This window comes from Babesia bovis, chromosome 2 (genome assembly GCF_000165395.2).
Source record: "Babesia bovis T2Bo chromosome 2, whole genome shotgun sequence".
Classification (NCBI taxonomy): Eukaryota; Apicomplexa; class Aconoidasida; order Piroplasmida; family Babesiidae; genus Babesia; species Babesia bovis.
The window spans coordinates 727,856-741,261 of NC_010574.1; the positions used below are offsets into that span (position 1 = coordinate 727,856).

The 13,406-nt window shown below is 43.1% G+C and overlaps 5 protein-coding genes across 5 annotated transcripts; all 5 read left to right on the forward strand.

Annotated features, from left to right (window-relative positions):
• The first annotated feature begins 154 nt into the window (after positions 1-154).
• Positions 155-1,168, forward strand: BBOV_II003160 (putative 40S ribosomal subunit protein S14). Its single transcript, XM_001609789.2, has 3 exons — positions 155-295; positions 503-731; positions 830-1,168. The coding sequence occupies exons 2-3, from the start codon at positions 509-511 to the stop codon at positions 1,111-1,113; spliced, it is 507 nt and encodes a 168-aa protein (XP_001609839.1). The 5' UTR covers positions 155-295; positions 503-508; the 3' UTR covers positions 1,114-1,168.
• Positions 1,169-1,546: 378 nt separating this feature from the next.
• BBOV_II003170 (uncharacterized protein) lies at positions 1,547-10,070 on the forward strand. Its single transcript, XM_051767102.1, has 4 exons — positions 1,547-1,651; positions 1,919-2,350; positions 2,386-2,675; positions 2,713-10,070. The coding sequence occupies exons 2-4, from the start codon at positions 2,146-2,148 to the stop codon at positions 9,955-9,957; spliced, it is 7,740 nt and encodes a 2,579-aa protein (XP_051623145.1). The 5' UTR covers positions 1,547-1,651; positions 1,919-2,145; the 3' UTR covers positions 9,958-10,070.
• Positions 10,071-10,093: 23 nt separating this feature from the next.
• BBOV_II003180 (NLI interacting factor-like phosphatase family protein) lies at positions 10,094-11,084 on the forward strand. Its single transcript, XM_001609791.2, has one exon. The coding sequence runs from the start codon at positions 10,163-10,165 to the stop codon at positions 11,060-11,062; it is 900 nt and encodes a 299-aa protein (XP_001609841.1). The 5' UTR covers positions 10,094-10,162; the 3' UTR covers positions 11,063-11,084.
• BBOV_II003190 (BolA-like family protein) lies at positions 11,055-11,395 on the forward strand. Its single transcript, XM_001609792.2, has one exon. The coding sequence runs from the start codon at positions 11,074-11,076 to the stop codon at positions 11,353-11,355; it is 282 nt and encodes a 93-aa protein (XP_001609842.2). The 5' UTR covers positions 11,055-11,073; the 3' UTR covers positions 11,356-11,395.
• Positions 11,396-11,802: 407 nt separating this feature from the next.
• On the forward strand, positions 11,803-13,392 carry BBOV_II003200 (putative integral membrane protein). The gene is made up of 2 exons (XM_001609793.2): positions 11,803-11,884; positions 12,032-13,392. Exon 2 carries the CDS (start codon positions 12,121-12,123, stop codon positions 13,195-13,197), a length of 1,077 nt encoding a protein of 358 aa, XP_001609843.1. The 5' UTR covers positions 11,803-11,884; positions 12,032-12,120; the 3' UTR covers positions 13,198-13,392.
• Positions 13,393-13,406: the final 14 nt, after the last annotated feature.

The following is a 13,406-nucleotide window of genomic DNA, read 5'->3' on the forward strand; positions in this document are numbered from 1 at the left end:
AAGGCAAGAATAACACTTTAAACAGTTTTAATATGATATATATGTATACAAAAACATAACAATATGGTTTTATACGTATTACATTGTTAGGGTTTCATTAGGCCTTCTGCCTCACTTAAGAACCCTTAGGTGGGGGGCATAGTCCAACACATGGCGGATCACACCTTTGACGTTATAACACAAAGCACAGCATTATTCGTTGCTTTGTTTATATATTGTGGTCTTTTGGGGAATCAATAATTATAAGAATTCTGTCGTTCAAGACTCACATCCACATAACGCGGAGTAACTGTCGGTGGGTTTCTTTATATATCGTCTTGTTTTTAATCATCACTGTCTCTGAAATATAATTTCATGTTAGCCTAATACAATGTGTAATTTATACGTTATATGTCGTTCCAATTTGATGATATATTTTCAAATTCCACGGTAGTATACATAAAGCTTCTTATTCGCGTTAGTCGTATGATCTTTTTATTTCGTTCTTGTCATCATTAAACAGATCAATATGGCAAACAAGAAGGCCGTAGCCGCTGATGGTGAGGCCACCGGTGAGACTGCTGCTGCCGCCGCCCCTGCTCAATCTACCCCCGCCGTCGCTACTACTCCTCTAGGTCCTCAGCAGAAGGGTGGCCATGTCTTTGGTGTAGCTCACATTTTCGCATCGTTCAACGACACTTTCATCCATGTCACTGATCTTTCCGGTCGTGAAACCTTGGTTAGAGTAACTGGTATGTTTTGTTAAATCGTGGCGTTTTGGAATGAACTAGAACTACTTGGAATGTTATTATATATTATATACAATATAATACCCTTCATTATAACACAGGTGGTATGAAGGTTAAGGCTGACCGTGATGAATCCAGCCCTTACGCTGCTATGATGGCTGCTCAGGACGTCGCTGCCAGGCTTAAAGAATTGGGAATTACTGCTGTTCACATTAAGCTTCGTGCTACTGGTGGTACAAGGTCGAAGACCCCTGGCCCTGGTGCTCAATCTGCGCTACGTTCTCTTGCACGTTCTGGTCTTAAAATCGGTAGGATCGAGGACGTTACACCCATTCCTACCGACTCTACCCGCAGGAAGTGTGGTAGAAGGGGTAGAAGGTTGTGATTTATTTGTTATGCGGCCTGTTGGCAACATCGCTGCTAATTTGGTCTTTAGTGTATGCGTTTGGTGTTTTTCAGGGGAATATACTGTTTGATAACGTATTTGTTCTTTCGTTGTATAGTAGAGTAGCATAGATGGATTAGACATCAGCTTAATGGCATAATCATTGACACATCAGAAATTATATGGTTTCTACAATAGTTTTTGATGCTTAAAACCTTATACACACTATGTAATAACAGTTACAACGTTTATAGGCTTTGCACTTTGGTGCACCTTATTCACGCTTGTCTAGTGTATAACAACCGTGACGTTCGCGCTTTACTGATGGTAGACAATACTTACATAATACGAATTAGACATAAAATAGACCTACAAAGTATTGTGTAAGTTTTAATACCTTTAATTTCTGCCTTTTGAGACCTACTCGTAGTACGGTCGTGTCTACACATTTCGAACGTTATTAGTTTACTGACGCTTTTTCGCTTGTTTTTACTTATGTGTCATATTTACTGTTGATATTTAACAGTTTAAGCGTTAGGTAAGTTATACATGACGTCATAATTGCATGTGTATTGGTTATCTATCTCACACGTATGCTTGTACGTTGTATTGATTATTATTCCTTTTGTTTATATGTCTAATATGTTATATATATGGTGATATTTAAATTGGTTATTCAATGTGTGTATTATTTTGCACTTTAATGTTCCTGTTATTGGCTATTGTCTAACTGCGATAAACTTGTTCCATATAACTGATGTGTATATGAAATTGTTCATTAAGCGTTCATAATGATGCCTTTCAGTATTCCTGGAGTCTGTGACTCAAGGTTGATTTTTCTTTTATTAGGCGGGGACGTCACCTTGTTGCTGTGCATAAGGTTATCTTCGCCATTTGACGCGTTTGCTGTGCATCGCGTTGTTTGACTACTTATCAAGCTATGGATGCTTAATTGTAAACCACTGAATTGTTGTCAAGTCACATTCGTGTTACACTAACTGAAAGAATCAGGTATCGGATTTGTTTCGAACGATGGGCAACCATCGGGGTATATTGGTTGGAAATGGAGCTCTATCACCGATGATGCTATATTCATGCCATACTGTAACGATGTCATCTTTTGTGCGTCGTAGCATCCTGCTACTTGCATTTGTTTTGGGGCTTCGTTCGGTATCGGCGGCTGAGATAACTGCAAGAACTTTGCACAATGGAATGGATTATTCTAATCGTATGCAGTGTAAGTTAGCTATAGAGCAATGTGACAAAATGTAGTTGTCGGCTTCACCGGTTCTGTTGCCGGTTTCTTGGAGTTATATGACCCCTACGTTTTGGATGAGGAACCTAGTTTCCTGGAACTTAATAATGGCAAATTCTTCAAGAGAAGTAAACCTAAATCCAAGGAGACTGATAAAGAGTCTTCAATACCGCTAGCACCTAATGGCGTGAAGCAGGCTGCTGGCAACGATGGCAAAGGTAACAATGGACACAAGAAGATATCGCTTGGCAAGTCATCCCTTACTCCTGCCACCGTCGCGGATGCTGTTATTACAGTTAAGAACGCGGTATGTTTGGCTTTTACACATTTTAACTATATATCAGTTTAAACCTGCCAAGAAGTTTACCTTCCGCAACGTTTCGTTGGACCTTGCTGACACTCATCTTGACTTGCGTAATGCGAACGGCGTAGTTGTCGGCAGGTTTACAATGAATCACGAAGATGGATACACAATGGCGCTTCTCAGTACACTCAATCAACGTAACGCTGCTAAATGTACTGTTAAGTGGGTTCCCGAAGTTAAGGGCAAGGACAAGAGTGATGGCCGCATACATTTTGACTGCAATGCCAAATTACCGGCTACCGGTTATACTGGCCAAATTCCCATTGCTATCGAAATCACTGGTTTGACTAAGAATCGCACCCAAAGGATTTACCTCAACACCGATGGTTTCAACTTCCGCAATGACTTTGAAGATTTGGAGCACATGCGTCACGCTATATTGTTATCACTTGGCTACGACCTGGAGCACAATGTTAAGATATCTAAGGTTAATGGCCGTCGTTACAACAATGACAAGGAGACTTACGAGGCTATTATGAAGCTCGTTGAAAAGGGTGCTGACACTATTAAGCTCATGGTTGAGCCTATGATTCACGTTAAGACTAACATCCAGGAGCCTTATTCTTCCAATGCCGAGGGTTACAACAAGGACATCGGTAACATCACTATTGCTGACTACACCAAGATGCTAAAGGACAAGAAGCGTTTAATGCAGATGGCCAATGACAACCTGGGTACTGATGCAGGTGGTTTCACTCTTGTTGGTATCAACGATCTACATGAAGGAGCTAAAGGATTCGATGGGAAACGCCCTTACAAGATGCCGATTGAGATAGATGAGAAGCTAACTTTTATGCCAAATGTCACTGTCAGGTTCCATTATTTGGATACCTTCATTAACAGTCAGTCATTCCCAGTTCACACCGCTCTGTCGAAGGTTGTCGATATGGGTCGTGACATTGTAAAGACGCACAATGGTGGTAAAGACAAGAAGGCCTTCCGTTTGTACGCTTATGCTCTACCTGGTTGCCCTCTTGAGGAATCTGACGTTTATGACATGATGAAGCTTCGTAAATCCATGAGTATTAATGAACTACCTTTCAGTGAAGCGTGTTTGAACCGTCGTACCCACATCATCAACTTTTTCTATTTGAACAACAAGCCGGCTAATTATGTATTTGATGTTGAGTTGACCAACCCGGATGGTTCGAAGAGTAAAAAGCACCGCATCACCGTGAAGTACGTGAACGACGCTGATTTGAATACACTAAAGGATGCTATAGTTCGTGAGTTAGAGCGTGAAGGCTACATGATAACACCTGAAGATTTGACTTTTGTTAACGTTTCTCGTGCTGACGGTGGTAACTTGACTGATGACACTCATATTATGAAGTTGGCTGATATTCCTAAGGAGCAGATGATGGGTCACGTTTCCCATTTAGACCTGAAGGCCGACCCACATTTGATGGGTTACTTCACTGAGCCTAATGGCAAACACGATACGTTTACTTTCAAGTTGCCGAACACTCGCCCATCTGCTTCCGATATTAAAAACGCTTTTGAGAACGAGTTGCATTTGCGCAACTTATTGAAGCCTGATGAGCCTCTTCACACGTCGCTTAAGTTCCACCCATTGGATAACAAACACAAGATTCGCATGAATGCGTTTGTTAACCCAGATGAGAGCGGTCATTTCCCATCAGGGATTAAACTTCGTGGCTTGGCTGCTGAAGCTGACTCTCGTTATGAAATTCCTATAAGCTATACTGGTGATGATGGCAAGGTACACCGATTCAGTGTTTATGTCCCCCGCGGAGCCACTGATCAACAAATAGAGGACCTAATTGCTGATGAGATCCAACGCCGGAAATACGGGGACCGTCCTCATGATATGTACATTCGCATGAAGGGTCATGAAGACGCTGGTTTGAATGGTTTATGGGATGACTTCAATGACAATATGGAGTTCTATGTAGAGCCGGCGCGTTTGGTTGACGTGGGTGGTATAATTGATGATCATCCTACCAAGATGTCCATCAGGATCCATCCACACGAGACCCGTGATGAGCTTGAACGTGCAATTCGTGCTAACTTGATGCACAGTCCGGAGTTTGAACGTAGTTTCCATGACAACCCGAACCACATCAATGACATCTCCACATTAATCATTAACGACCACGGCAATCCTTACACTGACGACGATTTCAAGAACCATGACATTTACAACAACATTCGCAAGGTCCGTATTGGTATTTCTGACCACCCGTTGACACTCACATGGCGTGACCCAGTAACAGGCAAGGAGACTGCATTCTGTTTTACCCGTAAAGGTGACAAGGGTTGCAGTGGTATCCCGGTTAACATTTTGTCCAATCTCACCATCCAGCAACTGACTGACATCCTTAAGAATAACATGAGTGTGGACAACCGTGAGCTTTACCAATCAATTGAGAGCATACCTCGCACCAATCATAATCTGACCTCTATGTTGAAATTGGATGGTATAAAATTGATCACTGGCCAGTTCTTATCTACTCCGGAGATTCAGATGAGTGACACTGTTGACATGATAGAGCATCTTTATGGTACAAATCTATCTCATGTTGGATCCTTAGTTTTCTCTTTGATGACTAAGCATGAGCAGCAGCGTTTGAACGCTCACCCTCAGGTTATACGTCTGTCTATGAACAAACATGGTGATGAACCCGAATCACATGTCATGAGTACAGGTGATTTAGGACCATCCGAGCTGCGCTACGTCATTAACAAGTATTTCAGCGGTGTTGATGATGGTGATCAGTTAGATGGTATGACTGTGAATGGTGAGAAATACGATGGTCAGCCGTTATCGTTTTTCTTGAACAAGATGGATGACAAGGACAAGCCACTCAAGGTTGATTTCGGTGTTGCTAATGAAGGTAAGCATGGCAAGATGCCCAAGCTTGATATGCGCATCAAACCTAAGTACAACGAAACATTGCGTTCATACTTTGACCGTGCTTCTGAAGAGCCTGGAGATTTCGGGTTGTCACCACTTCATGCCTATACCGTTGAATGCTTAAATGATAAAGGCGAACGTATTCATGTGAACAACATATTGGACACCCCTGTTGGCGCTTTAGGCATGTGCGCTGAGTTACGAGTTCACCCGAAAGAGAAAGGTAGATCTCAGCATCCTGGACAGGTATTCGCTATGGAACCTGATAGCAACATGGAGATCCACACCTCCATTACGTTGGATGAAAACAAGGATGGTCCCACCAATTTGAACCGTCAGCTTCGTAACTTCTTAATGGACCTTCCAGAAGATGACCTTGAACACGTGACGATTATGATCGATGACAAGCCTGTGAAGTGCTCCATTTCATCTTTACGCGATGCCTACTTTATCCGCAATTTGACCGTTGACATGTTATTATCTATATGTAATATGGATGCGCGCAAGGCTGAGCCCAGTGTCTTCAAGATTCAGCTGGAACCCGGTACTGAAGGCGGCAAGGGTAAAGGATCACGCAAAGGACACTTGGATTACCCTGAGGGAACTCCTCTGTGTTACTTTACATTGCACAAGGGCCCTAACAACGTAGGACTGTCTTCTATCATTCCGATTACACTGGGTACTCTGAAGTCACCTCTGAAGGAATTCAATGCGAAGCTAGCTCATATGTTTGGTGATACACTGTCCCACGTCAATGGCTTACGCCTATCTGTTGTTAAGAATGGTGAACTCACTCCTTGCAACCGTAACGGTCGAATCAAGAATCTGGGTGACTTCCAGAAACTCGCTTTGCAACATGTATTCCAGATGTGTGGCATTCCAGTTGGTATTCCTGAAGATGACACTTTCTATCATTTCCGTGTGAACATTCCTTTTGGTGAGAACATTGTCCATCCTTCCGGAGCTGGCATGGGTGGCAGTATCCCTGTGGAAATGCTATATAAGGACGACGACGAGATTTCTACTATCCACTACAACGAGGATTTGCGTACGCCTTTGCAGAACTTCTTGATCAACCAACCTGATATGGATCCTCAGCATCTGGATCGTTACTTACTTCGGATCAAGGGTGACAACCCTGGAAGTGAGTCTGTGGATCGCACTTACAACTTGAATCACCTGCCATCTCATATGACTCTTGCCAGTGTATTCCCTCATACCCCAATGTCTAACATCTCACTTCAGGTTGAGGATACTGAGGACCCTTACAACTCCGCTGGTGGCTGGCGTACCGGTCTGTCCTACCCCGTTAACAGTTACCGTAACAACTTCGATGATATTAAGGAACAGATGATTCTCAACCTTAAGGCTATGCACGGCAACCAGTTGAACAAGCTCAATGGATACAACGTTAACGTGACTATTAACGGCAAGAAACACCAGTGTAACATCAAGAGCCTTCCCGATCTTGAACGCATGACATTCGAGGAGTTTTCGCGTAATTGTGTCAATGTTGATAACATTCAGAACAATCCTTCTATGAACTTTAACGTTGGTTATGAAAGCGGCCGTGGTGATCCGGAGATTAATTTGAACTTTGTTTGCGGTGACTATGACACTTACCATGAACCCAACTTACGAATCAATGATCCTATACCCAAGCCTATTCTCGAGAAGTTAACGAAGAAATACAGCCCTAAGGGACTCCAGGAAGCGCAATGGGGAATTATGATCAATGGAATGCAGGGCAACTGTCACTTGGATGACATCAGAGAAAATATATCCATGGCTGACATCCTCGAGTTGTGTGGTGTCGATGACATTCATTCACGTCACTTTGACATTACATTACATGACTATTTCATCAACCCAGTTTACGTTGCCAAGATTGTGGCTGCAGAGAATGACAAGGACAAGAAAGGTGGCAAGGGGGAGAACATCAGCGCTAATGGCGATTTGAAGATCAGGATGAATCTTGATTCCGATGATGGATTCAGTCCGTTGATGACACCAAATGTACACTATCTTCATGCTTCACCTGAATTCGCTAACGTTCATCCTAACGTTTTCCTTAACATGCCTCAACAGTACAGTGGACCTAGTATTAACATGGACAACCGCAGGAGCCTTAACGACTACATCCATGATATAATAGTGGATGAGGACAAGGTCGATCCTGGAAAGCCTATTAACATCCAGATTATTAGCAACGGTGATGCCGATGACATTAACACTATGCCCTTGGATGAATTAAATTCTCCAACTGGATACCTCATGGGTAATGTATCCATAAACGTACGTCCTGACCCAAGTGGAAGTCTACCTGGTACCATTCGTACATTCCATCTGCCTGCAACAGACAAGCCTTTATCGAACTACCTATCGACATTACGTTCACGTATTCCTGACATGGAGGACAAGCACTTCGTATTGGTTGGTAAGAACTCTATGTTGGACGAGGATCATATTCCATTACACATTCTGAGCAAGCCGTTGAAAGAGTTGGGTGAAATGGGCTATATAGTTTCCTTGGTCAACTCGCCTCAGGACATGAAGCCATCGGGTGCTGTTAAGGTTAATATCGTATCGCGTGATGGTTACAGTGGCAACTCTGTGATCAATGACATTCAGGAACCACTTCGTGACGTCTTTGCTAAGATGGGTGCTGATGGTGTGGATGTTAAATCACTGGCTGGTGCCAAATTCAAGGTGGTCATTGATGGCCTCGAAAAGACATGCAGTTTACCCACTCTTGACCACCTTCTCACATCGGTGTCGATGCAGGATATTTTGACAACTTGTGGAATCCATGATTTCAACCATTGCCATGACTTCACCTTGTATTTCGATAGTCTTCTTGGTGGTGACAATGGGCCGCACCGCTCACCTGTCAAGCTAGAAGTGGATCTTGATAACAAGGTTGACAGCACCAAGAACGTTGACTTCTCTTCTGATGTTGACCTCAGTGGAGGTGCTCTTGACTTCCTAAAGAGCAAGCCTAACAGTCACATATTCTTCGAGATGGAAGGCAAGGGCTTCCGCGAATTTATTGAGGTTGACACTGAGAAGTTCCGTCAGCTTCTGAAGGCTCATCCAAGCGTTGTTGACCTACTACTTCGTATGGGTATTCCTCAAGAACACCTCGGTGGCGTTGATTGTTTGAAGATTATCCTTTCCACATTGTCCCAGGTACTACAAGGCCATCAGCAATTTAGCGTTAACAACAGCGGTACCAAGGCGACCTTTAACCCTGACGAGCCGTTAAGCACTCACAAGTCGATAATGGACGTATCGGCTGTTCTCAAGGATCACCCTGACCAGGATGTTAATGTCTCTGTTGAATTGGCCAATGGCAATACAAAGAGTTTTACAATCCCCAACCGTGAATTCCTTCATGCATTGAATGGTGGTCTAAGTTTCAAGAACGTTGCTCTTTGGGGCTTATCGCAGGCTGAGGCTGACCAGATTACGGACATTAACTTCAACACTGCACCTATAGGCGGTGTGCCTGAGGATATTACTCTGGAAGGCTCAAATAATGATGACATGGAAGTACCTTCTGAGAGCCAGAAGGCTGGTTCCACGGACAAGAAGAATGCTCACCAGAAACGTAGGGATTCGACATCTTCTGAATCATCTGACACTGAAAGCACGACAAGTACGGAATCTAGTACATCGAGTCAAAGTTCGCCCAGTGAAGCGCGCAAGTCAATGAACGCAGGTGTAATTACCCCTGATACACTTCTAAGGGATGTGCCTATTATTTCTAAAGCTATAAAGGACCACAAGCACAACGTGAAGTTCATTGTGGGTCTAAATGACGGTAGTGATCCTTTGGAGTTGCTCGTTAAGGGTACTATGCTAAAGGGTGATAACTTTAAGACTGCCAAGATTTCGGATATGTTGGGTTTCTTCCTGCCGCGTGATCAGCTGTCAAGCATCGCATCTATTTCTGTTCAACTAGTTAATGATAGTCATCGTTTCTTCGTTCCACTGGCAGAACACAACCCTATTATATTACCAATTATGGCTGCTGACCACCCACAGAACTGCAAGATCCAGGAATTCAAGAATGCTTGGAATCCTCAGGAGACAGAGTACCGCCAACTGACTCTGCAGAAGGCTATGCAGGAATACGGCAGGAAATACAAGATATCTAAGAACGTCCCGCCAAGGGCCGCGTATCTTTTACGTAAGGAGCCTGGTAACAACTTATTGGCGGAGATATTGTTTGACGAGGAGCATCCGGCGGATGAACGTGTCCTTAACATGAATATCGGCAAGCCCATTTCTAATGGCAGTACATTATTCCTTCGTTACAAGTCAACTGGTGAGCTCGTTATGTAAGCTTAACATTAGCGAACGCTGGTTGAAATGTTGCTTGAACCGGTATAATATAATTTTAGCACTTAAAATTCATTTATCGTCTTGCGTAGTGTAATGTGTATTGAGTTGCCATCCCCGTTGTACACATTGGATGATCACTAAAAAAATATTTGTATATTTCACTGTAGTCATGTTTTAAAATATATTTGTTATGTAACACACCGCTATGAGTGTACTAGACCACTTTTATAGCGCGTTAGGTATCATTTTGGAGTCTAGTTATTATATCATCGGAGCAGGTACTTTGTATATAATCATTAAGGTGATTGAATTTAAAGTCTTAGGCAGTACACTGGCTTCTGAGGATCTTTTTGCTAAGCGTGTCAAGCCTGACTATTGCCTAGTGCTTGATCTGGACGATACCATCTTACATTCAGTTAGTACCCGTGGTAACAATGAGACTTCTTCGGTTGCGCTTACTGTGGGCAATCGAACGCTCAACTTCGTTGTTTACAAGCGACCTCATTTGGACACGTTTTTGATGGAAATGCGCAAGTATTATGAGATTGTTTTGTACAGTACTTCAAGGCGCAGATACGTCGACGCCTGTTTAAGTGATGCTTGTGTTAACCATTTGATAGATCGGAAATTATATCGCAGTGACTGTTTCTTAGATGCCAATGGGACCTACATAAAGGATCTTTCTAAGGTCAGTAGTGACATGTCTAAGGTTGTTCTTCTAAACAATCCACTTATGGAAGGTTTTCCGGATTTACCTAATGTGGTACCTATAGACAGTTGGTTTGGCGGTTTATCGGATACTGCGTTGCTAGATGTGATGCCGTTTTTAAAAGCGTTAACACAATTGGACGACGTCCGTTATATATTGGGACTTAGGTGCTCCGATAACCGTGGATACTCTGGGCAGCTTCCTGTATGTAGCCCAGATAGTGGCGAAGCCTCAGACGACTCGCCACGTGCAGGAATGTTACCGGAGATTTCTGATGACATGGATAACTGGGACGTCATAGGCGCTCGCCTGACAACGCGTGTTAAGGAGATTTTCACGAATATGGGATTCAACACTGACAATCCAGTTACACCCGTATCATCCAATCAGATTTAAACGCTGGATTGATGTTTAGGTCATATTGCAGAATGGTTTCGAAGTCCATCGTGGAGGAGCGGCTGCGCTCAATGTTGTCTCCGCAATTTCTTAAGGTCACTGACAACTCTGGTGGATGCGGCGCTGCTTTTAACGCTTACATTGTATCGCAACAATTTGAGGGTAAGGGCCTGTTAGATCGTCAGCGGCTTGTGAACAGTGCGATCGCTGCTGAGATGCCGCAGATACATGCCTTCACCATGAAATGCCTTACTCCTGGTGAATGGGAGGCTAAGAACCGACCTGAGGAATGATTCTTACCATTGTAAAATTTTAGATTAATAGAAGAAGCTTTGTGTTCATTTAGGAATGCTAGATGGACGGCTATCTTTCTGATATGGGTACGGCTGAATGTTAACAGTACTCCATTAAACAATGCCTTAATTTCTATAATCACACTCGAAAATATAGATTTTTTATATAGTGGCACGGAAATGAGTTATTATAACACAGAAGTGCCATTATGTTGACGCATGACTTTAGTCGGTCTTAATAGACCAAGGGGAAATACGCGTGTATTCTTCATTATCATGTAGAACAAATTGTGGAATCATAGAGAAGAACATATATACAGTTAAACATAGATTCATGGGTTAGATATTGAGTGATTCAGTACCATTTCTTACGTGGTGTGCATCGTGTGTGTGCCACGACGGGGATAGGACCCGCCTCCGTTGCCTCAGTGATACTATGTGCTACATGATTGAATTTTCCCGGAAGGGCCCGAGATTTAATTACTATATGTAATAGATCTCAATTCATCGGTATTTACTACGACTCCAGGTTAGTTTTACCTTGATGCTCTTCTCTGGGTCTCATGGCCTCTGACTCGCGTCGTTCTTCTATGTTTCTTTTCGATAGCATTCATCTGATATTGTATTGTATAATGATTTTGGTTCATAAAAATTACTTGTAGACATTATGTTTTAGGCCTTCCGGTAAGGAGCTCGTCAGCGTCTTATAAGCGCTGAATCTGCATTCGCATTTCTTCTAGCGAATTTCGCTTCCCTATCGTCAAAATGGACTTCGAGGAGCTTAAAATATTTAAGAGCTGGGATCAGGTGAAGCCTTACTTCACTAATCCCTCTCTTATTACTGTTGAGGCTTTGTTTGTATTGTTGACTTTGTGCAATGTGTACGTCCTTCACACTTTATTTGTGACTGTGATTGCCGCTCCCGTATTCATTACGTGGTGGCAGTTAACTCAAGGATTGGTAACAGCTTATCTTTTGGGTGACTTTGGAACAATATACCCTAAGTTGGCCTACTTCCCTGCTGTAAAGATTGACGTCAATTTGTTGAAGACATTGGCCATGCCCACTGTCGCATACGTTGCTATGTTGTGCTCGACCAACATTATGCTCTGCAAGGCTCCTTCTACTGCTGCATTCCCTATTTTGGCCTCTGGAGCTGTTGCTGCTCACCATGCTGCACGTTTCATCGCTTGCGGAGAGGAGTACATGCCTATGCGTTGGAAGGCTATTGGTTTCTTGTTATTGGCTTTTGTTATTGGTGCTACTGACAAACACATAGCTCCTGGTAACATCATCACTGTAGCTTTTATCTATGCTTTCTTGGCTGCTGTCTTCCGTGCAGGTTTCATGGAGCGTGCTCTTCACATTGTTGGTGGTCGTGGCAATGCTCTTCACAACCACCAGCACTTTTTGGGTGCTATGATCTTGCCTTTTGTATTCTTGGTTAACGGTGAGCTCAAGGTTTTGATCAACACTCTTCCTTGGGATATTACTGCCGCTAGAACTTGGCAAGTTTGGGGGTGCTTCGTCGCTGTCGGAGCTCTCCCCTTCGTTAAGAACGTAGTGTCCAACAGGTTAATCCGCCAGACTGGTCAAGCTCCATGGCGTATGCTTGAGCTTATTGCTGTTGCCCTTTTGTTTATCATCGGTTCTGTAAAGCAGAGTCCTTCGTGGCAAGTGGTCCTAGCCACCATTTTCGTCATTGTTGGTCGTTTCCTGGGTGCAGTAGATGTCATCAGGAACTTACAATACGCCCGTGATGCAGCTTCTCTAGGTCCCAACTCATCAGAGCCATTTTTGCAAAAGGATGAAGCAGCTCTAGTTCAGGAGATGGAATCCTAGATCATTTTTACAGCTGTTCTACGTGAGTCAACTCACAGGTCTAGACAACTCAACACACTTCAGTGTACTCAGACCGTGGAAATTTTTGCGGATTCGCAGATAACCTATAGATAGTCCATTCTAATAAGTTAATTAACATTAGATTGGACTAGCGTTTTGAGTAACTCGCGTATCTAAGAATTAATAGTTATGTGCATATATCTGTTATT

What these genes read in the sequence shown, in the direction of transcription:
- BBOV_II003190 (XM_001609792.2), top strand. Translation starts at nt 11,074, where the DNA reads ATGTTTAGGTCATATTGCAGAATGGTTTCGAAGTCCATCGTGGAGGAG.
- BBOV_II003180 (XM_001609791.2), top strand. Translation starts at nt 10,163, where the DNA reads ATGAGTGTACTAGACCACTTTTATAGCGCGTTAGGTATCATTTTGGAG.
- BBOV_II003200 (XM_001609793.2), top strand. Translation starts at nt 12,121, where the DNA reads ATGGACTTCGAGGAGCTTAAAATATTTAAGAGCTGGGATCAGGTGAAG.
- BBOV_II003160 (XM_001609789.2), top strand. Translation starts at nt 509, where the DNA reads ATGGCAAACAAGAAGGCCGTAGCCGCTGATGGTGAGGCCACCGGTGAG. An exon ending in AACCTTGGTTAGAGTAACTG is followed by an intron (nt 732 to 829) that starts GTATGTTTTGTT and finishes ATTATAACACAG; the next exon opens with GTGGTATGAAGGTTAAGGCT.
- BBOV_II003170 (XM_051767102.1), top strand. Translation starts at nt 2,146, where the DNA reads ATGGGCAACCATCGGGGTATATTGGTTGGAAATGGAGCTCTATCACCG. An exon ending in TTATTCTAATCGTATGCAGT is followed by an intron (nt 2,351 to 2,385) that starts GTAAGTTAGCTA and finishes GACAAAATGTAG; the next exon opens with TTGTCGGCTTCACCGGTTCT. An exon ending in TTATTACAGTTAAGAACGCG is followed by an intron (nt 2,676 to 2,712) that starts GTATGTTTGGCT and finishes ACTATATATCAG; the next exon opens with TTTAAACCTGCCAAGAAGTT.